General features: G+C 41.8%; 1 protein-coding gene across 3 annotated transcripts in view; it reads right to left on the bottom strand.

The window, feature by feature from the left end:
- PSMD11 (proteasome 26S subunit, non-ATPase 11) overlaps window positions 1–15,716 on the bottom strand; it is a 28,419-nt gene extending 12,703 nt beyond the window's left edge. For all 3 annotated transcript variants that reach the window (XM_036116928.2, XM_078063478.1, XM_036116929.2), the window contains exons 1-5: window positions 15,569–15,716; window positions 13,151–13,252; window positions 7,749–7,873; window positions 2,361–2,432; window positions 1,928–1,985 (exon numbers count right to left, since the gene is read on the bottom strand). In XM_036116928.2, coding sequence (XP_035972821.1) covers window positions 1,928–1,985; window positions 2,361–2,432; window positions 7,749–7,873; window positions 13,151–13,252; window positions 15,569–15,659 — 448 coding nt within the window. In that variant the 5' untranslated portion in view covers window positions 15,660–15,716. The remainder of the gene's footprint in view (window positions 1–1,927; window positions 1,986–2,360; window positions 2,433–7,748; window positions 7,874–13,150; window positions 13,253–15,568) is intronic.
- Between the last annotated feature and the right edge of the window lie 9,837 nt (window positions 15,717–25,553).

Genomic DNA, 25,553 nt, shown 5'->3' with positions numbered 1-25,553 from the left:
GTTCAGACAGCCACTAGATCGCATTCTCTTCCTGTCTAGGAATCCAACGACTATATAAGAAATGGCAGGCACTAAGGTTGGTAGGGGAAGGAAAGAGTTCTGGACATGCCAATGCTCTCCAAATACACTTTCTTCCCATCTCAGATGAGGAAATCAAATCCAAACAGACTTGCGTCATATATAAAAATTAACTCAAAATAAGTCAAAGACCTAAACCTAAGAGCTAAACCCATGAAACACAGTAGTAAATCTTTGTGATCTGGAATTAGGCCAATGATTTCTTAGGTATGATACCAAAAGCATAAGCAACAAAAAATAAATAAATGGGACTTATGGGTGCCTGGGTGGCTCAGTCGGTTAAGCATCCTACTCTGGATTTCGGCTCAGGTCATATCAGGGTTGTGAGATCAAGATGCGTCGGGCTCCACGCTGAGCATAGAGACTGCTTAGGATTCTCTCTCTCCCTCTCCACCCCCCTCCGCCCCCCACTCGCGTGCATGCACACACTCTCTCAGAAATAAAATAAGATTAAAAATAAATAAATGGATTTTAAATTAAAATGTGCCTCAAAGGACACTACTCAAGAAAGTGAAAAAGTAATTCATAAAATGGAGAAAAAAATTGCAAATCATGTATCTGGTAAGGGACTTTTATCCAGAATAAACAATAAAAACACAAACAACCCAATTAAAAAATAAGCAAAGGATTGAATAAATATTTCTCCAAAGACATACAAATGGCCAATAAATACATAAAAAGATGCTGAACATCACTAGTCACTAGGGAAATGCAAATCAAAACCACAATGAGATACCACTTTCACCCCCACAAAGATGGCTAAAATGTGGCATAAGCACACAATGGATATTCGGCAATAAAAACAAATAAAGTAGTGATACATGCTCCAACATGGATAACATGAACATGGATAACATGAACACATGCTAAGTGGAAGATGCCAATCACAAAGACCACATATTATATGACTCTATTTATATGAAATGTCCAGAACAGACACATCCATAGAGGCAGAAAGTAGATTAGTGGTTGCCTGGCAGGGGGAGGGAACGGGAATGATAACTAATGGGTACATGGGTACAAGGTTTCTTTCCAGGGTGATGAAATGTTCTGCAATCGGATTGTGGTGATGACTGTAAAACTATGAATATACTAAAAACCAGTGGATCATACACTTTTAAAAGGGTGAATTTTATGGTCTATGAATTACATCTCAATAAAGCTGTTATTTTTGGGGGGCGCCTGGCTGGCCCAGTCAGAAGAGCATGCGACTCTTGATTTTGGGGTCGTGAATTCAAGCCTCACACTGGGTGTACAGATTACTTAAATAAATAAAACTTAAAAAAAAAAAAAAACATCTTTTTAATGCTACTATTCGTTTGAACCAAATGAAATGCCATTTTGCAGGATAAAAACTGAATATTGGCAATTTTTTCACCTTAAGATCATGAGAAGCCATGTTCTTCGATCTGGGGAAAACAGTCCAAATCTACCAATTAAAAAAAAAAAAAAAGCAGCAGGCAAAGACTTCAGGGTGTTCAAAGGCCACACAGGGGAAAGGCTTTAGTAAGCTCACTCTAGACCATATACATTTGTACCAATTAATTTCTTGTGTTTTAAAATAGATTTTAAGTGTAATTATAAACAAGTATAATAAACATAATAGTAAAACAGTTGCAGTTTGACCCTTTGGTTTTCTAAATTTGACAGATTAACTCTGGTAAGTTACTTAGAACTTCCAAATGGCATCTCTCCATGACAGATTCAGTAAATGCAAAGCCACTTCAAATCCTTCTTAGAAGGAGGCAGAACATAAATTATTAATATGTAACTAATAAGAGTGGCCAGGTTCAGAATACATTTATTTAGCCAGCTAGGTTGCCTTATTACTTTCTACCAGCTTACTTACCCAAATGCAATGCTTCCTGGTACCTCTTGGTATCAAAGTACAAAGACACCAGTCTTGCCTAGGAAAGAGAAAAGGCATTGACTGATAGAAAGAAAGAAAAAAGCCAAAGAAAGAAATCAAAGATTGACAGTCACAGAACTGTTACTGTTGAATATACAAGTTCTGGAGAGAGCATCAAATCCAGCCTAAGCAACGACGTAGCCCATGGTACTATCTGCTACTATGGCCAGTGACTGTTAAGCTCACTGTCCTGCTGCTTACTTCTCTGAGCCACACAGCAGGTATTCTCATGAGTGGGATCACTATCAATAATCTTTGGGTGCCTGGCTAATACAAAATTACTGAAAATACTTTTGATCAGAATGGTGTTACTTACATTCACAGCCTGTCCAATGCCTAGAGACCTGAAAGCAGCACTAATGTAGGCACATACCTCCAAGGCTTGGCGTAAGAAAGTTCGTTTCTCTGATTTGGCCCATTCGATGCACTCTAAACACAACTCGACCTGCAACAGAGACAGGACATGCAATATTATGTCCTCACATTCTTCCCACAAACCTTGCTTTGGAGAATAGCTTTAATTCCCTCCTTATATGTTACCCATCTTGCTCTACTTAATGTCTCAGGGGACATACCTTGATCTACAGTATCTCACTGTGTAATGGTTATATCATAATGGAGAATCAACTTGACTTTTTACACACAAAGTATCTTTGTGCTTAGATTGTGTTCTTTTGAAAAAGAGCTTCATCGGGGCGCCTGGGTGGCTCAGTCAGTTAACCATCTGCCTTCAGCTCAGGTCATGATCCCGGGGTCCTGGGATCGAGCCCCACACTGGGCTCCCTGCTCAGCGGGAAGCCTGCTTCTCCCTCTCCCACTCCCTCTGTGTTCCCTCTCTCACTGTGTCTCTCTGTCAAATAAATAAAATCTTAAAAAAAAAAAGAAAAAGAGCTTCCTCTTCAAGATTCCTCGTCTACCTTCCCAGGAGGGACCCAGAAATTCCAACATATATATAGCCTGGAATACAGATTTCTACAATGACTGAGAAATCTTTAAAGCAGAAATTTCTCCCTAAATAGTTACAAAGAGTAATGGCAGTGTTAATATGAACCCATTGGTAATAAAGGGGAGAAATTCTCAGCCTAAGCACAAATGCCTTGTTCCTAACAGTTGCTTGTAAGACTCAAAAGGCCCAGCTGGCTCTTCCCTTTCCGATACTAACAAGTGCAACTAACCAATTCATCATCACAATATAATACACTTAGCGTGTATTAAACGGAGTAAAAAGAAATTACAATTAGCCTAACACTTAAAAGGACTTTAAGGCTTTATTTAAAAGTGCTTTGGGGGCACCTGGCTGGCTCAGTTGGTAGAACATGTGACTCTTGAACTCAGGGTCCGTAAGATAGAGCCCCACGTTGGGTATAGAGCCTACTTAAAAAAAAAAAAAAAATGAATGAATAAAAAAAATAATAAAGGTGCTGTGAACCCCCAGTTCTACCTGCCACCCAAGCGGTAAGATAATGTGCAAAATAACTGATTTAAAGCAGTGTTCTATGCTAGATGGTCTAACATGCCATCAGGTAGCTGTGCCATACTAGCTTTCAGAAAGTACATATTAAGTACTGCAGATCTTGTATCACTTCTGTTACTGCAAGTTTTGTATTAAGATTCCTAATCAGAGCATAAGATAAGAAACTGAACTTTCGGGGTGCCTGGGTGGCTCAGTCGGTTAAGCGTCTGCCTTTGGCTCAGGTCATGATCCTAGGGTCCTGGGATCGAGCCCCGTGCCGGGCTCCCCGCTCCGCGGGAAGCCTGCTTCTCCCTCTCCCACTCCCTCTGCTTGTGTTCCCTCTCTCACTGTGTCCCTCTCTCTGTCAAATAAATAAATAAAATCTTTAAAAAAATAATAAAAAAAAAAAGAAACTGAACTTTCTGGAGAACTGACTGCTAATACAACAGATCTCTATGTACATCCAAAGTGCTCTTAAGAGGTGTTATAAGGAAGGAAAGGGAACAGCACATAATTCAGATTGACAGATCTTCTGCCTTTAGATCCTAAGTTCAAGCTCAGTAAATAAACAGATGACATTACATGGTATTTGGAGGATTCACCAGTAAGACTCAACGGAACCTGTATAACTCACTGAAGCCCCCTGGTGGCTACTTAATCTCCAGCACTAAATTCAACCGACTGCCTAAAAATTCTCCAAAAACTAAATTAAAAGCAAGCCAACCACAATTTCAGAGTTTTGAGTTATGTTCTGAAAAGCCAAATTCAAAGTAAGATCTCTGTTCATGACGTGAATGGAACTAAAAATACTTTGCTGAATGTGTTTAACAACTAAAATACAAGAGTCCTTAGTCCTATGTGTCTTGGGGGGGGGCTAAGAAATGCTTACCGTCCCAGTTTTACCCAGGGAGCTTTTTTAAGAATACAAAAATGGATGCCGAGGCTCCTGACTCAGTAGCCTGGAACAGAGCCTGGACACTCGGATGTAGATCTCTAGTTCAGAAACACTGAATTCTACTCCATCATCTCAACTGTCCCCATTTCCCTGACAGTCCAGATGTGAAGTGACTCACTCAAGGTCACATACCAGCTGCTGGGATCAGAACTTGACCCTATCTCCAGTGCTCTAGTTCAGGTCAGTACTGACATTTCTCCTAGAGCAGGGATTTTTTTACAAATTGAACTGAGTATCTGTAATCCATTACAGGGTACATGATTTGCACTATCCAGGAGTGTAACTGGTAAAGCCAGCACCTCAATTCTAAGGAAAAATTTTAAAGGCCATTGGCCTTGCTACACAACTATTTTGTTTTTGAGGCTTTGTGCTTTGTTAATGCGGATAATGACTAATAAAGGGGATAAGAATATAGGAGGAGTCCCTGCTTCTGGAGAAAGCCCTTATTTGAGTACAAAAGCTTGATGTGATAGAAATCAGACATTTAAGTTTGTTTTGTTTTTTAAAGATTTTTTTAAATTTATTTTGAAAGAAAGAGCGCACAAGCACACAAGCAGGGGGAGCAGCAGGCAAAGGAAGAGGACGAAGCAGGCTCCCCGCCAAGCAGGGAGCCCGACGTGGGGCTCGATCCCAGGACCCTGGGATCATGACCTGAGCTGAAGGCAGACGCTTCACTGACTGAGCCACCCAGGCACCCCAGACATTTTAAGTTTTAAATCAATACACAACGATTTTTTTAAACGCCTTTATTAACTAAATCCTTATGGGAGAATAGTAACTACTATTCCAAGTCTGAAATTCTCTAGCACAAACTCCTTTTTTCCATGGAAATAACTGTTTCAATAACAGGATTCTATGTAAGGTTTCTCAAAATGTGCTACTGTGGCTTCAGTTGGATAGACTATACCAAAAATGGCTTCCCCTGGGCAACTACCTAGAGATCCCAGAAAGGTAAGGTTAATTTTGAAATTTCAGTTCCCAATTTGGCAAGGTTCTGGCACAGTCCCCTCCTCACCCCAATTCTCTACCCCCCTCCCACCCCTGCCAACCACCCCATCGTCACTCTCCCTTACCTCCACCTACATCCTCACTTTCTAGGCGCTAAACCTTAGCGCTGCAATTCACTCAATCCTAACCTGATTCCTACCACCTTTTGGAATACAGCAAGCTAGAAACTGTTCTGTAAATCTATCTGACTTATGGTTAGTTCCCAAACAGAAAAAGGCAAGGAAAATCTCCTCCTCCATCCTCTTGGGTACCAAACTCCGCAACACAAAACTCCTAGATCTCTTAACAATGTTTACAAACTTCTTCTTTTGCCTCAGGCCACAATACCACTATGAAAGTGACCTACAACTTCCTCCCCTATCCTTTTCCATCACTCAAATAAAAGAACCTAGAATGTTCCAAGATGAATACATAGCTCCAATTTCTCCAAGTCAGAGACCCTGAGTCACCTAGAGAAATGTAGTAACAACACTTATGCTTATATCTCAATTCAATAAATTTATGTCTTAATTCAAAAAAGTATCTCCTAAGCACCGACCACGGGGAAGGCATTATCCATACATTCCTCCAACAAATACGAGTTCTGTAGCTCCTCTGGGCCAAACTACTCTAAGTGCCAAGGATACAGCACTGGACAGGACAAAGTAACTATCCTCATGGAACTTCCATTCTAAGGAGGAAACAGATGTTAAAAAGGAAAATAAATATGAAGAAAAGTAAAGCAGATGGGACAGCCTAACCAGACACGGAGCCACATGATAAAGGCCAGTAAATCCCACTAGCCAATTACAGGAGAGCGCTGAATTATGATTTAATGGACCTCCACAAAGGAGTAGGAGAACTGCTCGTTACACAAATGCAGTTCCATCCAGAGTTAACTCTATGCTTTGGGAAGGGAAAAATTCCGGAGACTTCGGTGTACAAAGGAGCAGCTTTGATAATTAATTCTTTCTGCCTAGAAAGTTCCAAGTAACACGTGTCAGTCTGTTTCAAACTAACATTTTTGGTCAGCCCATTATAAGGCACCCCATTTCAAAGAAAAGATGGTGGTCCTTCTTCATGAGAACAAAGCACAATTTAAAAAAAAAAAAAGGGTTAGATAAGACTAACACCCCATTAAAATCACCTTTTCTTTTAAATTATTCATAAAAATAATTCTAATGCTTTGGTTCAAAAGACAGCCATCTAAATATTAACTATTTTTGATCTACCATCATGAAACATAGTTCTGCCACAAATTTGAAAAGTTCTCTACAAATGAATTTTCCACAAATGAAGTGAGTTTATGGTGTTTAAACTAGGCCTCAAAGAATGATTAAGGCAAGAAAGCAGATTTTTACAAAAGACCTGATTTCAAAGTGGGATCCATGTCCTAGATTTCTGAAATTTCTCATTATTTACTTAGAATGCTACTGTGCCCTTTCATACCTTTTACTTATACCCAGAGGCTAGAGCAAACAATCAGACATATAACCAGCCAGCTTCCTACCCCTGTCCTTATATTACCTGACATTTTATATATTTATTGATTGCCTGCCTTCCTCATTAAAATATAATCCCCATGAGAACAGTGACTGTGTTTTTACAAATGTATCCTCAGTATATGTAACAGTGTTTAGCACACAGTGGGCACTCAGCAAATACTAAGCAATGTATCTATAGAAAATACAACTATATTCTTCCTACAAACAGATTCAAGCAACCACAATCTATCCTGCTTGAATCTGCTGCTTTTTACAGAATACGTTTTAACTTTGGTAGTGTCTCCCCTGAACTGTAGAAAATACAGCTATCTTTGAAAGTTCAGGGGAGGCTCACTGATTCCAAAGAGGCACTCTTCAGCATGGTTCAGGGTCTGGTCTGAACTTGTAGAGGACATGTACAGGTACACCAGAGTCACTTCTGCACACATGAGACACAAACAGATGGATGCTCACCCCTCCATAAAGGCATATACGCAGTACAAAACACGCCAAGAAGGGATGCCACAAGACTTATTTAGTGCTCACAAGGAGCTCTGTGACACAGAATGAAAGGTACCACAGACACAGAAAACATTACAAAGGTGTGGCAATACAATACCTCAAAGACAAGAATCAGTTTGTGACCCTGATGTAATGAGGATTCCAGGGACCACTGACAATCTCCACTTACAAAGCAAAGCATGGAACAGACCCAAAGTATCAAATGCCCTGTAACAAAGAGAAACTGACATGATAAGTCCTGAGCTGTCCTCCCAGCTCAGCTGTCCCTTCCACATTAGTACCACAGTGCACGCAGGCATTGCTTTCACTGAACAGACTTTTTGTCCATATTGTCTACCTTCTGCCATTAAAGTAGCTTACCTCCTGCCCTGTAGCTGCTTCCATATCAAGAAACAGATCAAGAAGAGATCGGACCAGACGAGCTGCTTTAGCCTTGCTGATGGAATTCAAGAAAGGTCGCACATACTTCAGGAGTCCTCCAAGCTCTGTGTGGAAGGCAATTCAGAAAAGAAAAAGTAAACATCAATATTAGAGACAAAATACCCATTAAAATAATGACCCAAGATCATAAAATCCATCCTTATGTCACTGCAATCAGTCTACTATATGATACATAGTAGGAATTTAAAGCATTCTTAGCAGGTAACAGAGTAGCAAAAATGAGTGAAGAACATATACCAAATGTGTATTCTATTCCACACTCAGCTACTGGATTACTATGAGGGCCCTGGGAAAACCTCACGTCTCTCAGCCTCATTTACCCATCTTAATGACAGATAAACAGCCAAGTGCTCACGGTCTCAGAGCACAGTTTTCTAGAACATGAAATAAGCTGTGCCTCTGACACCTGAGGTAAAAATCACTTCCTCACAACTGGCAAATCTGATGAGGTTATGGGAGGGGTGTTTTGTTGCTGAATTTCCAAGTCTACCGTAGCAGCTCCCCCTTAAAACAGACTCCCCTCCCAAAGTTCTCCCCAATTTAGGCTTTTAGCAATATCACTTCCCTGGCACTGACTAAACTTTTCACAGAAAACTTAGGGTGTTTTCCCCTTAAACATATACTTAAAATTCTTCATTTACTGGTAAAGCTTAAGTCTTAAACTATGACCAAAAAAGGTGTCCACCACAGAAGTTTTTCTCCCCTTGTATAGGAAAAGAAGGTGGCACAGTCATTTTAAGGGAGCATCTTTAGAAACAAGAGTAGAAATTAGAGAATATTTCAACTCGATAACTATGGAAGTACTTTTGGAATGTAGGTTACAATTACTTTAGTGCCACCGCCTCTTTAATATTCTCCAATTGTGGACTCACCCTCCTGAGGATTCTAATTCAGGGCAAGCAAACCTCACCCTCCTGAGAATGCTAATTCAGGGTCCTGAAATCCTCATCTGCCTGAATAGTCACAGGATGCATGGGACTGTGTCAGGTACGAAAAGAACTTTATACAGTGGAAAAGTTCATTTTTTCCTTCACTCCCCAGTACTGACCTTTGATTCCACTAAGATTTTCCCCATTCTGCCACTCCATTCACCCCTGCATAGACTAGACATGTGTGTTCTTTCACGCCTCACTCCTGCTGCATTCCCATGTAGAATTTCTCCCTCATCTTCTTGATCTATGTAAACCTCAAGATATCCTTTTAGGTCCAGCTAAAGTCCTATTATGTCTTCCAAGCCAACTCCAGGCTGCACTGATGCTTCCCTCTCAAATTCCTTTTACATTTGTACAAATTTTAATTATACAACCATAGCTTTTTAAAAGTAGTTTAGTACAATGTCCCTTCTCCCACAGTATTTCCTACTATGCTAGAACAATTCTGAACAATCTCTAATGACAGAAATGTTCAGAAAGCTGACTATTCGAATGTTAGTCAAACTGAATTGTTCTTTTCTAAGACCCAAGTCTTTCCCTCCTTCCACATGGCTTCAAATTTCTGAAGATAACTACCATTTATATCTCCCTAACTTTCCCTTTCTCCAAGCTAAACATCTTTAGCTATTTTAACTGTTCCTCCAATGTTCTGGTTTCTAGATTCCTTGTCATTGAATAAACTCTAGTTTGCAAACATACCACTTGTAGTACCCAAAACTGAAAACAATTCTCCAGGTAGGGTCTGACCAGTAGAGTCATGGCCTAATTCTCTTGATCTGGCCCCACAGGTACACAAGATAGTCTACTTCCTTTTTCTTAATAGCACTTCTGTTCAGACTGGTCCATTAAGGTCTTTTTTGACAGGTAATTCCTCATCTTCCTCTGTTTTGATAAATACTTTTAAATATATAACTTTGTACTTACCACACTGAATTTAATCTTGCTGGCTTTGGCAATAACTCTGAATCTTAATTCTGTCCTCTACTGTACTGAGTCATCTACAAAAAATAAGCAGGCCTTCTGAAAAGGCTTTAGCCATAATGCCAGATGCTGACCGATGCTAGAGACTTCCCTCTAGTTGACCAATGATCTTCACACCCTGTACCTCTCATTAATATTATGGCAAATGTTCAAAGGCCTTGCTTACATCAGATATGTAGTCTGTATCATTCCTCTAACCCAGAGGTTGGTAAACTTCTTCTGTGAAGGGCCAGATAGTAAATATTTTCAGCTTTTTGGGCAATGTGGTCTCATTGGCACAAACTCAACTCAGCCACTGCAGTGCAAAAGCAATCATAGACAATATGTGAACAAACGGGTGTGGCTGGGATCCAACAAAACTTTATTTACAAAAACAGCTGACAAGCCACTGTCTGTGGAGCCCTGCACATCTACTGGTCTGATAAGGCTAACCAAAGAGAATGAAGGTGAGTTTGAAATAATCTTTTCTTAATAAACCCATGGTCTTAAGTGATTAAAACCTACTTATCAAATAATCTGTCCCAGTATTAGTGATTACCAGTTTAAAGTGTCTAGAAATTCTTCTCGTTATCTTCACGCAAAATGAAACAATATTTGCCCATCCTGTTTCCTTAATACTTCTTCATCCTCCATGACTTTTCTCAGAATAATAATAGTGGCTCTATAAATACATCTGCTAGAACTATGCTTCTGATATTAAAAGACAGAAACTGTCAGAGCCTAGAGACTTGAACTTATTTAAAGAGCCTATCTGCTCTCTCTTCTCTCACCTACCTTGGCTTTAATTCTCTCTTTCTGATGCTTTTTTCTTTTTCTTTTTGAAAATTATTTTCCTTCCTGGAAAAGGCTGAAGTGAAACATGAACTAAGCAGCCTGCCTTTTGCTCTAGCACCTGCTAGCATTTCAGTATTTGCTCCAAGCACTGATAGTGTTATTCTTCTTACCCCAACAGAAAAACAAATGACCTCTTAGTTGCCAAAGATTCAGTTCACTTTTCATTTCAGTCTATTGTTGCTATTCATTCTCGGTTATAGTCTCTGTTTCTTTCCATTCTCATACATAACAAATTAATTTTTTAATTCCCAAAGAATCATACTACTTCCTATTGAGATTATTTACAATTATATGATCCAAACTTCCTTTTTAGAAGGTCACAGAGCTCAAAATAATCCTTTCAGAATCTCAAGCTATGAAATCTGCGGATCCTGAGCCTAGCCATCATGTCTGATGATGCTCAGCACCACTTTCAACCACTATTATGCATCAAACCTTGCCTTATTCACTAATTCCCAAATGACTGCTACAGGTCAGAGACCTTATCTTAAATTTTTTGAATGGAGTACTTAGCACAGTGCTAATTGTATATTAAGTGCATAATAAAACAAAATTAAAGATTAATGGACTAAACCTATTTTCTGTTCTCAGGGAACCAAAAATCAAAGGAAAGAACATAAACCTATCAATTATGAAGAGCAAAGTTAGGTACATGAATGGAGGCCCCAAGACCTCCTTAGAGTTTCTATTGTATATACCTATACTCATCAAACTCTTTCTTAGAAAACAATGACAAATGACCTGGAAAAGTTTCTGAAAGTCCTTATGATTCACCTGTTAAATTGTAATAGGTTTAGCTATATACTTCTCAACTTCTCAGGTACCGAATCACAAAAAGGGGAGGGGCAAGGAATAAGGAGAGAACAAAGCATAAAATACAAATTTCAAGCAAAACAGTTAACATTTTTGCATAAATTTTTGAAGCGCTGACTGTACTACATGCTATTTGTAATTGTCCATGCTACTGGAGGAAAACAGATATTTGGAAATTTCAACAACAGAAAAATCTTAAATCACTTTATCTGACTTTCTAATTCTTTCAGGAAAATTACCTTATTAATTATATTTTGTATGGACTAATTACAAAACTATTATGCAACCCCAAGCTCACATTAACTGAGAGGCAAAAGGAATCCATAAATATGTTAAACAGGAGGGAAGTCAGTCTAAAATGAAAAAAACAGGGATGCATGGCTGACTCAGTTAGAAAAGCATGTGACTCTTGACCTGGGGGTTGAGTTCGAGCCCCACGTCGCGTGTAGAGATTACTAAAAAAATAAACTTAAAAAAATAAATAAAGTGAAAAATCCCAGCACTAACCATTGATAACCCATAAGTGATTAACTATGGAAAGCATGAACCATAAGGCCTCAAGCTCTGAAGTGGGACTAATTGGTTCAAATCCTGGCTCTTCCACGTACTAGATGAGTGAGTGACCTTGGGTAAGTTATTTAACTCTTCTGTGCTCAGTTTCCTCAGGTGTAAAATGGACAATAGTATCCACCTTATCGAGTTGTTTTGAGGACGCAATAAACGAAATCATTTCTGTGCTTAAAAAAAAAAAAAAAGAGTAACTTGTTGACAGTATTTAAAAACTGTCTTACTATAAATATCTTTAAATGATATTTTAAGTAAGATACAAAAGCCATATAAACACATCCTCCAACTGCATATACCTTTACTCAACTTTTTATTGACTGAGCCTAATAATCAATGTTAGTCATCCTTAAGTTGCAAAAGATCTTAGTTCTCAAGTTCAAGAAGTTTTGCTAACTTAACACCTCTTGAATAACAATATTATTTTGGGTAAAGTAATTCATAAAGTCCCTTACCAGAGCTTAATCCATTCTAAATTAGATAAGATCTAAATTCACTTTAAAGTTGACAAAAATCATCCATTTTAAGCTTAAGAAACCCTGTCTCTAAATACTATTACCACTTTACTGGTCAAAGGCCCTTCCTGGTCTCTTATTCCAGTGACTCTTATTCCGAGGACACCGTCATCAGAGTATCTCAAGCCTAGAAACTCAATGGTTCAATTACAAATAGAATGTTTGGGCAATAACATGCACAAAGTCCCAGGTAACAATGGAGAAATCTCGGGAAGGCTCTTTCCATTTAATGTCTCACTTACTCTCCATCAGGAAAAAAGGACAGCTACTCACTGACTTGGATGCAGAATCCCTAGTCACTTTCAAGTCAGGGGCCTAAGCTGCTGTCCATCTTAAATGTATCAGAGCTGAAATCGCTAAAGACAGCTGCTACTGGTGCTGCTGCCCCTATGTAAGGGAACACAGTGAAAATTCAAACCAGAAACAAATCACAGATCACTATATCCCAAAAGGAATAGGATTTTCCCACACCTGCAGAACAAAACTGTTCCACGAAAGAACTGAATTTAAAGGTCCACCTACCTTCCTGCTAAAAAACTGAAGCTCAACAAGTTGACGTAAAATGGAAATATACCACCAATAAACTGTGTGGATGCATTCCTATGTTCCTGTACTCCAAGAGAAACGAAACTTCACCCAGCATTTCAGGTAAAAGAGAAAGCAACCCATTTGCAGCACTTACCTGCAGCTTGTCCAGTCTTCGCCAAGAGAGACCCCAGTTCCAGGATACTCTGCTCTTTGACCTGCACTGCCTCCTCATCATTCTCCTGAATGTCACGCTTCACTGGGAGAGGAAAATGCAAACCTTCTTAAAATTCTGACAAAAAATGAAGACTGAGGGAAATTTCACCCTCACAAGGCCAATTACAAACTCAGTTACCAAAAGACAAATTCTAGAGAGCTTTAAAAAAAAAAATTTTTTTAAAAAGTGAAATCATCATGTAAGATATGTCCCATATAAATCATAAAAATAGATTCCTCTCTGATTTTAAATGTGCCTTTTCATTCTATGAATCAGAATTCCCCTTACCCACATACAATGAGATTTCTGTTGCAGTCACTTGGTTAAAGCAAAAATCCAAACAAGTGCTTCATACTTGTGGTGCTAAGCCCGTTAGGCACTCTGTTATTGAAAATATTAAACATGCCTATACGTTTACCTGCCACAAACTAAAATCAAAAGACCATTATTTACTGATGACTAAAAAAAGTCAAGAGTCTTTCAATAAACTTTAAGTCTGTGGAAAGCCTCACTAATGGGTGTGCTAGGGATAAGCAGTTCTACAAAGCCATTCAGGAAAAACAACCCAATCAAAGCTCCAGTGTGATCCTTAGGAGGGACTGCAGCTTTATAATGGATTCAGGACCTGTTAAAATAACTTTGTGCTATCTGTCCCACTTTCAACTGTTAAAAACTATTTTACCACTCAAACACTGAATAACCTCTCTGAGTTTGTGGTGATAATTTTAGTGATCATCACTAGTTATCACTTCTCTTACAAAGCATCATGACTTGACAAAAACCAAGATTAGATACTCCATGATGGAGTCTGGAAAAAGTAAGACTGTACCCATCATGACTCAAGCTTGAAGAGGGAAGCTTTCAGGGAACTCTCTCCTAGTAGAGTGGACAATCACAAAATACTCCAACTATAATGCTTACCATAATTTCGCTTTATAAAAGACAAAATATTAGGCACTTAGCACAAAAAAATAAAATAAAATCCATGCTTCTCACATTAGTGTGTACTCACAAAATAAAAATATATATGTGATTGAGATGACGCTGGTTCTATAATTTTAACTGACTTAATTCAAGATCAGAACTTCAAAATTAAAACCTTTCATTTACCAAAATCATCCATCCACAGATGCATCTTAACCCCCACCTCCTCTCCTTCTCCAGGACCCCCAAAGATAAAGACATCAAGATCTTGTCCTTGTCTTTTCTCGATGCAAGTCAGGGATACCAAAATTCAACAGACTAGAAGTCAAGGTAAAAGCCAACATCCTGGAGGTCCCACATACACGTGCATTCTTACGCTACTTGTTGATCCAATTTGAATCTTCTCAAACTACGTTAATAAGATCACATTACTACATGTGCAGTGAAGAGCTATCCCATGCCCTAACTGAACCCTTTACGACTTGAACATTAAAAGCCTTCTCTGTCATCACAAATTTATTTCTATTCACACCTGAATCCCGGAAGAAACTTCTCAGAAGCGACTGGCTGGAGCTCCCGTTTCAGTTTTCCTTTTGTGTGCAAGATGTAAGGCAATCTACTACAAACTGACTTTAATTTTCTCTGGCAATCTGCGGCGGACCAGTTCCCTGAACTCCGCGGTTGACAACTAACTCCCCGAACTCACTTCCCACCTCTACAGGGGAGACTAGGACGATTAGTCACCTCCTCTAGCCGGGCGGTCCCATCTCGCTCTTACACCCTACAAGGGGGCAAAGGAACGTCTCGGGCACCTCTTCAAACCAAATGCCAATCTGCGGTGTGTGTCCCCTCGGTATTGCCCACATTCAGAAAGAGATGTCCCTTTACTGGAGCCTTCCGCTGTGAGGCTGGAGAGAGGTAGCAGCTCCCAGCGTCCCGAGGAAGAAAACTCCAAGAGAAAAGCGAGCGCTCGCTCTGCCACCCGGAGCGGGCTGTGCTGATAACAACGGCGGGAAACGCTGTCTACAGCGAGTTTCTCCAAGGCCCTTCAACTCGAGGCTCTCAGTCCTGTTCGCGACAAGCCCGCCGGCCGGCACTGCTCGCGGTCCCGGGCCAGCCCGCACGGGCCAGAGCCGGAGCAAGGCTGGGGAGTGGTGGGGGCCCCGGCTCGGCCCACCCTCTCACTCCACGCTGAGCCCACCGTGAGTCAGCAGCCGGCAAGTGGACGCCGGGGCTGCCTCGAAGCTTCCCACCCGGGTGGGACCCAGGGGGCTCCAGGGAGCTGCGAGCGGCCTGTGCCCCCGGCCCGGCCCCCCTCACACACAGTGAGTCAGCAGCACCAGAGCCGGCTAGCCCGGCGCCGCTCCGCCACCGCCGGCCCACACAGGCCGAGCTGAGCCGGCAGGGTCAGAGAGGGGGCGCGGCGACCTTTACCGATGGAGTGGAGAATGTCGATGGAGGCCTCCCGGTCGGTGCTGAGTAGAGACTGGGCTCTCTGGAACTCCACCACCGCCGCCGCCGCCATCTTACCGCTTTCACACCGTCCCCGGCCGCGGCCGCCGACGCCGGAAACACACTCCCGGAAAGCCCGCCCTCGCCTCCCTCTTCCCCCCCATGGCCCCCTCCCACCTCTCCCGTTCCCAGAGCACCACGGGAGTTGTAGTCTTGCCGCCGGTCGGGGATTGAGGGGTGAGGATGAGAGCTGGGGCGCCCGGGCAGGTGGGCGGCAAGGGCCGCAGCACCGCCTAGCGGTCAGTCCGCGGGTGAAAGAGGCGGCGCCTAAGCGTTGGAGCCGAAGGCTAGTACCCCACCCACCCCAAAAGAGACCTCTTAACGGCAACTCTCCCAGCGCGCCCTTGAGAGGACTTTTTGAGCACCCGCCTAGGTATTCATTGAAAGCCGTTTGGCTTTCTTTGTCGCTTCCACGTTTAACCATTCATTCAGGGCAGTAAACGATCTTATTAGTGCTCACGATGTGGCAGACAAAGAATAGCACCATTCAAAAGCGTTCAAGTGTCTAACAACATTTGTCTCTCCCTTTCTCTCTCTCTCTCCCTCTCTTTCACACACACACACACACACACACACACACACACACACACACACACACACACGTTCCAGGCTAGAATCCTACAGAATCATAGCCAGCCTGTGATTAAACCCACCAGCGTCGGGGAGAACTGATGTTAGAAAGTGAAATACCATCTTTACCCCATTCACTCAATAAATCCCTCTTGGGGGTCACACGGAAGTCTAACGGCTACCTGGACTCCCCACTCAGAAAAGGAAAAAAAAATGGATTTTTCTAATATCTCCAGTTCCTCCAATTAAAATCATATATCTGAAAGTCCGTCGAGTGAAAGGAGAAAAGACATTCTGTATGACCACTGAAGGGTGAGCTTAAGGGAAGGGCTAAAAATATACAGAGGCAGTTCAATATGAGGAAGATCTTTCTCCCGGTGAAAATAATCTGAAAACAGAATATGCTGTCCCCTAAAGGGACATGTAAAGGGAAACAACATTGCACTCCTCTGTCACTGGGTTAGGCAATTTATATATTTATCTTCTTTTATCCTTCCAACAATGTTCTGTGAAGAAGACACTATTTACACTCCTTTCATAGGTGAGGAACGGGGTTTAAAGTGATTTGGTGAAACTCATCTGGTAATTGACAGAGCTGAGATCTGAAAGTTAGGGAATGCATTCCTAGTTCCTGGATGTGTCCAAATGAAAACTGGTTAACATCTCATCAAGTTGTAAACAGGATTCATGGCGTTGGTGAGGAAACTGATTAAAAGGCTTCTAGATTTCTCCTAACTCTGAGATTCCATGAATCTCGGTATAAAACTAAGCCTTTCTTTGCTTAGAAAGGGCATTCCTCCCTCCTCAATTTGGTGTGCAATTAATATATTGTGCCAGAGGGGCACCTGAGTGGCTCAGTTGGTTAAGCGACTGCGTTCAGCTCAGGTCATGATCCTGGAGTCCCAGGATGGAGTCCCGCATCGGGCTCCCTGCTCAGCAGGGGGTCTGCTTCTCCCTCTGACCCTCCTCCCTCTCATGCTCTCTCTCGCAATAAATAAATAAAAATCTTAAAAAAAAAAATATATATATATATATAGTGCCAAAATGTTAATGAGCTATAAAATTCCAAAGCTGAGAACAACAGGAAATAAGGATCTTCACCTTCTAAAGAAGACCTACCAGTTCATCCTTACTACTTTAGTAAGTAAAAGATTTACAAAAAATGACTAGACCAATCCTAAAACCTTCATCTACTTCCAGCCTCCATCAGGGAGAGAGAAAAATTCAAAAGGAATTCATTAGAAGAAATCATGGAAGACGATGAAATGCTCACCTCACTATAAAGAGGAAGCACTACAAAAGACTGGGGGTGTCTGCGAGATCTTTCTCCCAAGCTGGTGAGTCTCGCTGACTACAGCAACTTAGCCATCTCTGTGCATCCACCATGGTTAAGAGTTTTGAGGTGAACCAGACCTGTCTCTCCAGGAGGTTGGGGCCTTCACGCGCATTCATGAAGATGGTTACCACTTTTGGCCTGCAAAATTCTGAATTAGGGAAGGGGGCTGATACATTCCACAATAGGACAAGGAGAAAGGGCAGCAATGGGGCAGCCTCCACTACCTGTGTTCGGCAGAGTCAGGTGGCCAACTCAATAGGGCTTCCCACCAAAGTGAAAAGACCCAGTAATAGGCTAGATGAGTGGACACCAAGAAGCAGTGACTGAAGAGGGATCTTAAGATTCACAGGTATAGCCTCCAAAGAACCCATAAATGCTCCCAACAAGAGAGAATCAGCCCCTGGATCTCTACTTCTGATGACATTAGTCATGTGAGACACTTTTACTTCCTTTCTTTAATCCTTCCCCTAATGACAGAGGAGCAGAGTGAGAGAGGGAAGAAAAAGAAGAGAGGAAAATTATAAGCTAAACAAATATTCCCAACTGAGAGTCAGAGAGAGGAGAAGCTTTAAATTAGATATGGAGTCTCAGTCGGTTGAGTGGCAGACTCTTGATTTCAGCCCAGATCATGATCTCAGCATTGCGAGATCAAGCCCACATCCCTCCAGCTCCACGCTCAGTGGGAAGTCTGCTTGAGGTTCTCTGTCTGTCTCTCTCCCTCTGCCCCTCCCCTGCTTGCATGCACTCTCTCTCTAAAATGAATAAATCTTTAAAAATTAAAAAAATAAATAAATTAGATATGAAATTGATGTTTTGATTTAGGTTAGACTGGACTTTTTTTTTAAGATTTTATTTATTTTTTTGACAGAGAGAAACACAGCGAGAGAGGGAATACAAGCGGGGGAGTGAGAAAGGAAGAAGCAGGCTTCCCGCGGAGCAGGGAGCCCGAGGCGGGGCTCGAATCCAGGACCCTGGGACCATGACCTAAGCCGAAGGCAGACGCTTAACAACTGAGCCACGCAGGTGCCCCTGGACTTTTTTTTCTTAATAAACTTTTTTTTTTTTTTTTTTTAAGATTTTATTTATTTGACAGAGAGAGACAGCGAGAGAGGGAACACAAGCAGGGGGAGTGGGAGAGGGAGAAGCAGGCTTCCCGCGGAGCAGGGAGCCCGATGCGGGGCTCGATCCCAGGACCCTGGGATCATGACCCGAGCCGAAGGCAGACGCTTAACCATCTGAGCCACCCAGGCGCCCCTAAACTTTTTTTTTTTTTAGAGCAGTTTTAGGTTCACAGCAAAAGTGAGCAGAAAGCAAAGATAGAATGGACTTTAAATCATTAGAAATGACCTTAAAGTTAGGAGATCTGTCCAAGATGTTATCCGGGGGGGGAAGAGACGGGAGATCCAACAAAGACTGGACAGAGGGATGTAGCTTGTACCTGTACCAAGTCCTTCAACATATTTATTACAGCACCACCATCTGCTGTTTCCTAGTTACCTAAACTAACTCCTCCTTTCTCCAACCAGTGCCATCACAGCTAAACATTACCTACTATTTATTCTCCTGAACATGTTCCTCGGGTAATAGTTCCACATCATCCTCTCTAACATTTTTATTTTTTTTATTTTTTTTTTAAGATTTTATTTATTTTTTAAAGATTATATATATAACCTCCTACTGGTCCTCCTCTTTGGAGTTATGCGGTGATCCCACAGGAGATGCAAGAGGCATACAGGACTAGTTTATTACACTACTTGGCCTTGATCATTCCCTTTCTTTCACATCAAGTCCAAGAGAGTGATCTCGACACCTACATTGTACCTTTTTCTTTCAAACAGTATCATCAAGCAGAAAATGCAATAAAAGGACCACAGGTTTTAGAGCCACCCACTTGCTTTCAAAGTCCAGACCAGCCACTTAGTAGCTGCTGATTTGTAACTTGTTTCTTAATTTCTGTGATCTTTGGTTTTCTCCTCTGGAAGAAAGAGCTCTCAAGGTTTCTGTAAGGATAGGAGATAAGCTAATGTGGAGACATGTTGAATAAATGTTATTTTCTTTCCATGTAGCATCTTCCCTACAGAAAAGTGAGAAATAACTTATGTTATAGGGATCACTAGCTACTTCTTACTAGTCACCTTTCCCTGACTGCACTGACAGGTAACTGATGTTCTTAAACTTAAGTAGTACAAAACTGTAAGTCATTCTCAGGAATGTGACATTCTCAATGTCACCAAAAGCTCCCCCCAACCACCACCTTCTTGCTCAGTTCTACCATTCTTCTCCATGCTGAGCTTCCTCAAATGTTCTCTGCATGTATCTGATAGTCTGGGCCCTGGGAGGGTCTGGTTACCATCCCCTTCACTGGGGGCTACAAAGTGTTGCATAATCTGGCCCCTGCCTACTTCTCCAACGTCGCCCCTTACTCACTCTGCTCAGTTGGCAACTTTGGGGTTTTTTTCTTTTCTCTTTTTTTTTTTTTTCCTCAAACATGCCAAGTTCCTTCCCACCTCAAAGCCTTTATGTTCCTTCCTCAGATTTCAGCTCAAAGATCATTTCTACAAAGGGGGCTTCTGTGTCATCCCATTAAAAGTAATCTCCTCTACCTTCAGTCCAGTAACCATCAAATCACTCTGTTTATTTCCTTCTTGGGGTTTACCACAGTCTTTGATTTTACTATGTCACTCATGTAAAGCTCACTTCCCTCCACAAGGTTTCAGGGACCTTGTCAATCTTGTCCACCATTATAGCCCCCAGCTCCCACAATAGTGGCTTCACACGTGGCAAATACCCAATAAATATTTGCTGGATGAATGCTAGTATCTGTCCTGCCACAAACTTCTGCTGCTCTAAATGTCCATATCCTACACCATGTGACTGTTTAGCCTTTGCTGTTTAGATTGCGGTAGGGGTGATGGGGCTGTCCCAGATTAGCCATGACGTAGGGTTTATAGGGACTGTCCTGAAAAGACTACTGGACCAATCCAATTCCCCTCTGAGGAACTGGGGAATGGAGAGACTGAGCCAGTTAGCCAAGGGAATTGAAATCAAAACCTGTCACTTGGAACCAACGAGACCCATGTTGGTAGAGGGAAAACTCAGTAGATGAGTGAAGAGAGACAGGAATGTCATGGAGGAGAATCCAAACACCACCACAGAAGGCCACCTCAGTTCCTAACAACTTTCTAATATCTACCTCTACCCTCATGAGGCCCAACCATGCCATATGCCCCATTCTTGAAATACTGGGACATGTTTCCTTTCCAAGTATCTTCCAATCCTTTTCATGATGTTAAGTAGAAAGGTTCAGTGTGGTGTCATTATGTTTTTAATGGCTCTCTAATATTCTTTCATCTTTCTTTTTAACAAAGTGAGAGGAGGCAACAGTATCTACCTGGAGTTAGGTTTCCTTGTTTTTGTTTTTATGGTTACATCCTAGTTATGGCCAATAATACTACTGATTTTCCTTTGATGGTAGAGACATTTAGTTACACTGAAAAACAAAGTGGGTCAACTTAAATAACAATACATAGTATGTGGACATGGAAAAAATCAGGACTGTGTAGGATGAGCAAATGATTATTTGATCCAGAAAATCAAATTCTGGTTTCAGTACCACTATGTAGCCAACCATCTACCTCCCATTATCTTTCTTTTTATTCCAAAATCACATCTCTGATTGGAAGACAAGGAAGTCCTTTGGGTTCCTGCCTTAGAATAATAATCTTTAAAGATGGCTTTCAAGTTACTTCTGGCAAAGGCACTATATACTGTAGAAAAAAGAATATGGAATTTGAAGTCAGGCAAACATGGAGCTCAAATCTTCACTTTACTACCATCTAATAGTCAAATTACTTAAACTCTCTGAGACTGAATTTGGTCATCAGTAAAATTACTTTTAGAATCTACTCCAGGGACACCTGGGTGGCTCAGTTGGTTAAGCGTCTGCCTTTGGCTCAGGTCATGATCCCAGGGTCCTGGAATTGAGCCCTGCATTGGGCTCCCTGCTTAGCAGGGAGTCTGCTTCTCCCTCTGCCTGCCACTCCCCCTGCTTGTGCACTCTCTCTCTGACAAATAAATAAATAAAATCTTTTAAAATAAATTAATTAGGGGCACCTGGGTGGCTCAGTCGGTTGAGTAGCTGCCTTCGGCTCAGGTCGTGATCCCAGGGTCCTGGGATTCAGCCCCGCATCGGGCTTCTTGCTCAGCGGGGAGCCTGCTTCTCCCTCTCCCTCTGCCTGTCACTCCCCCTGCTTGTGCTCTCTATCTCTCTTTCTGTGTCAAATAAATAAATAAAATTTTTAAAAAAATAAAAATAAAAAAATAAAAATTAATTAATTAAGGGGCACCTGAGTGGCTCAGTCGTTGGGCGTCTGCCTTCAGCTCGGGTCGTGATCCCAGGGTCCTGGGATTGAGCCCCACATCGGGATCCCTGCTCCACGGGAAGCCTGCTTCTCCTTCTCCCACTCCCCCTGCTTGTGTTCCCTCTCTCACTGTGTCTCTATCTGTCAAATACATAAATAAAATCTTAAAAAATAAATAAATAAAAATTAATTAATTAAAATAAAATAAAATCTACTCCATTTGAGGGGCGCCTGGGTGGCTGAGTCAGTTGAGTGTCCAAATCTTTCAGCTCAGATGGTGAGATCCAGCCCCACATCGGGCTCTGTGCTCAGCGTGGAGTCAGCTTGTTCCTCTCCTTCTTCCTCTGTCCCTCCCCCTGCTCTCACCCTCTCTAAATAAATAAATAAAATCTTTTAAAAATGTATACTCCATGGGTGCCTGGGTGGCTCAGTCATTAAGCATCTGCCTTCAGCTCAGGTCATGATCCCAGGGTCCTGGGATCGAGTCCCACATCGGGCTCCCTGCTCAGTGGGGAGTCTGCTTCTCCCTCTCCCACTCCCCCTGCTTGTGTTCCCTCTCTCGCTGTCTCTCTCTCTGTGTTGAAAAATAAATAAAATCTTTAAAAAATAAAAATATATACTCCATTTGATGGGGTTGCACAACAATGTGAATATGCCTAATACCACAGAACTGTACACTGAAAAATGGTTAAAATTGTAAATCTTATTCCGTGTATTTTACCAAAATAAAAAAAAATAATCTACTTCACAGAATTGTTTGAAGATTAAACTTTTAAAGACACTGTAACACTTCAGCACTATTACTGACACATGTAAGTGCTCAATAAATGGCAGCTCTTTTTTTTTTAAAGATTTTATTTTATTTATTTATTTGAGAGAGAGCACAAGAGGGGGTAGGGTCAGAGGGAGAAGCAGATTCCCTGCCGAGCAGGGAGCCCGCTGCGGGACTCGATCCTGAGGCTGCGGGACTTGATCCCGGCATTCCGGGATCATGACCTGAGCCCAAGGCAGTCGCTTAACCAACTGAGCCACCCAGGCACCCCTAAAGAGCAGCTCTTAAAAGATAGCTGAGTTGGGGGGCGCTTGGGGGGCTCAGTCGTTAAGCGTCTGCCTTTGGCTCAGGTCATGATCCCAGGGTCCTGGGATCGAGCCCCGCATCAGGCTCCCTGCTCCGCGGGGAAGCCTGCTTCTCCCTCTCCCGCTCCCCCTGCTGTGTTCCCTCTCTCGCTGTCTCTCTCTCTGTCAAATAAATAAATAAAATCTTTAAAAAAAAAAAAAAGATAGTTGAGTTGGGGCACCTGGGTGGTTCAGTCAGTTAAGCAGCTGCCTTTGGCTTAGGTCGTGATCTCAGGGTCAGGGCATCCAGCCCTGCATCGGGCTCCCTGCTCAGCGGGGAGTCTGCTTCTCCCTCTCCCTCTGCTGTTTCCCCCACTTGTCTCTCAGGCTCTCTCTGTCAAATAAATAAATAAAAATCTTAAAAAAAAAAAGAGAGAGTTGCTGACTAAATTAGCTGATAAGCACCCACTACTCTGCTTCCTCAGGGAGCCCTCATAGAGGGCTAAACGAGCCTTCAAGTAGTGATTTTTATAGCAATAGGCTCTATCAATCGTCAGTTCTGTTTCCAATCTTAGACTTCCTCACCCTCATCTCGCCTCCCTTCCCCCTCTGTCAACCTTCTTTCTGTCCCTCCACCATTCCAAAACACACTACAAAGTCCCAATCTCCCCCGTGCTACCCTATATTCCAAAACTACTTCTTTCCCCTGTAGAACTCTTAATTTTTTTATTTTTATTTTAAGTAATCTCTACACCAATGTGGGGCTCAAAATCATGACACTGAGATCAAGAGTCACATGCTCTGCTGACTGAGTCAGGCAGGTGTCCCTATAATTGTTAATTTTTCACTGAGCTTTTTAAAAGTTTTGTGTCCCATAAGATGACCAAATAGGGGAATGTTATAATGTGCTATCCCGCTAATCCATAGGGTAACACTTCTACTTCTTTCCCCCGTACTCTGTGCAGCAGAGAGACAGGGAGCTAAGCTAGTGGTGATTCCCCAGCTCTGCACGCTCACTGCCCTTGATGTTCTAGAGAGGAAAAGAAAGTAAAAAGTAGGCAAAGTATGTCATTATTATCTTTTCATCTCTCTTCGGAAATCCTTCTCTCTCACAGTGCTACCTCTCCCTAGACCTCCAGATACCTTATTTTTTTAAAAATATTTTATTCATTTATTTGACAGAGACACAGCAAGAGAGGGAACACAAGCAGGGGGAGTGGGAGAGGGAGAAGCAGGCTTCCTGCGGAGCAGAGAGCCCGATGTGGGGCTTGATCCCAGGACCCTGGGATCATAACGACTGAGCCACCCAGGCTCCGCCTCCAGATACCTTATTGTATTTGTGTTTTATAATGGTTCTCCTTCAGTGAAAGCCTGTTAGTGACACATTCTGTCTTTAACTAAAAAGGTCTTTATTTTGACTCTCATTCTTAATTGACAGTTCAAGTGGATATAAAATTCTTATATTGACATTTACTTTTATTCAGCATTAAAGATGACTGTTTTCAGTCTAATTGAAATTCCTTTGTAGGTAATCATCTTTTCTCTCCAGTTAATTTTAATATATTTTCCGTCCTAGACTCTCTACAGTGTCACTACAAAATATTCACATTCTAATGAACACTCAACTGTGCTTCCTGAATCTAAGGATTCATGCCTTACATTAACCCTGGAAATTTCTCAACCATTATCTCTTTAACTATTGCCTCCTTGGTTTCTCTTCTCTTCTGGAAATACTTTTTGATGTAAGTTAGATCTGCATCGTCCAACACAGTAGTCACTAGTGGCTACTAAGTACTTGAAATGTGGCCAGTCCAAACTGAGCTGTGGTACAAGTGTAAAACACACACTGGATTTTAAAGACAGTGTGAAAGGGCTGCCTGGGTGGCTCAGTCAGTTAAGCATCTGACTCTTGATTTTGGCTCAGGTCATGACCTCAGGGTCATGAGATTGAACCCCATATCAGGCTCCATGCTCAGCAGAGATCCTGCTTCTCTCTCCCTCTCCGTCTGCCACTCCCCAGTGCTCACACTCACTTGCTTGCTCTAAAGTAAATAAATAAATCTTTTTTAAAAAAATAAAGACAGTGTGAAAAAAAGAATTGAAAATAACTCATTTTTATATTGATTATATGTTGAAATAATATTTGGGATTAATTTCATCAGTTTCTTTTTACTTTAATATGAGTACCAGAAAATTTTAACTTGGGGTGCCTGGGTGGCTCAGTTGTTAAGCGTCTGCCTTTGGCTCAGGTCATGATCCCAGCGTCCTGGGATCGAGCCCTGCAACGGGCTCCCTGCTCCGCGGGAGGCCTGCTTCTCCCTCTCCCACTCCCCCTGCTTGTGTTCCTGCTCTCGCTGTCTCTCTCTCTGTCAAATAAATAAATAAAATCTTAAAAAAAAAAAAAAAGAAAATTTTAACTTATGTATGTATCTCACATATTTCTTTTTCTTTTTTTAAAGATTTATTTATTTAAGAGAGAGAAAGAGTGCGCTTGTGAGTGGGGGGAGGGGCAGAGGGAGAGAATCTTCAGTTCCCCGCTGAGCCCTGAGACCAACTCATCTCATAATCCGTGAGATCATGACCT

This window comes from Halichoerus grypus, chromosome 2, assembly GCF_964656455.1.
Source record: "Halichoerus grypus chromosome 2, mHalGry1.hap1.1, whole genome shotgun sequence".
Lineage (NCBI taxonomy): Eukaryota > Metazoa > Chordata > Mammalia > Carnivora > Phocidae > Halichoerus > Halichoerus grypus.
The sequence above is the reverse complement of the archived record's forward strand: the minus strand, read 5'-3'. Positions and strand labels throughout refer to the sequence as shown.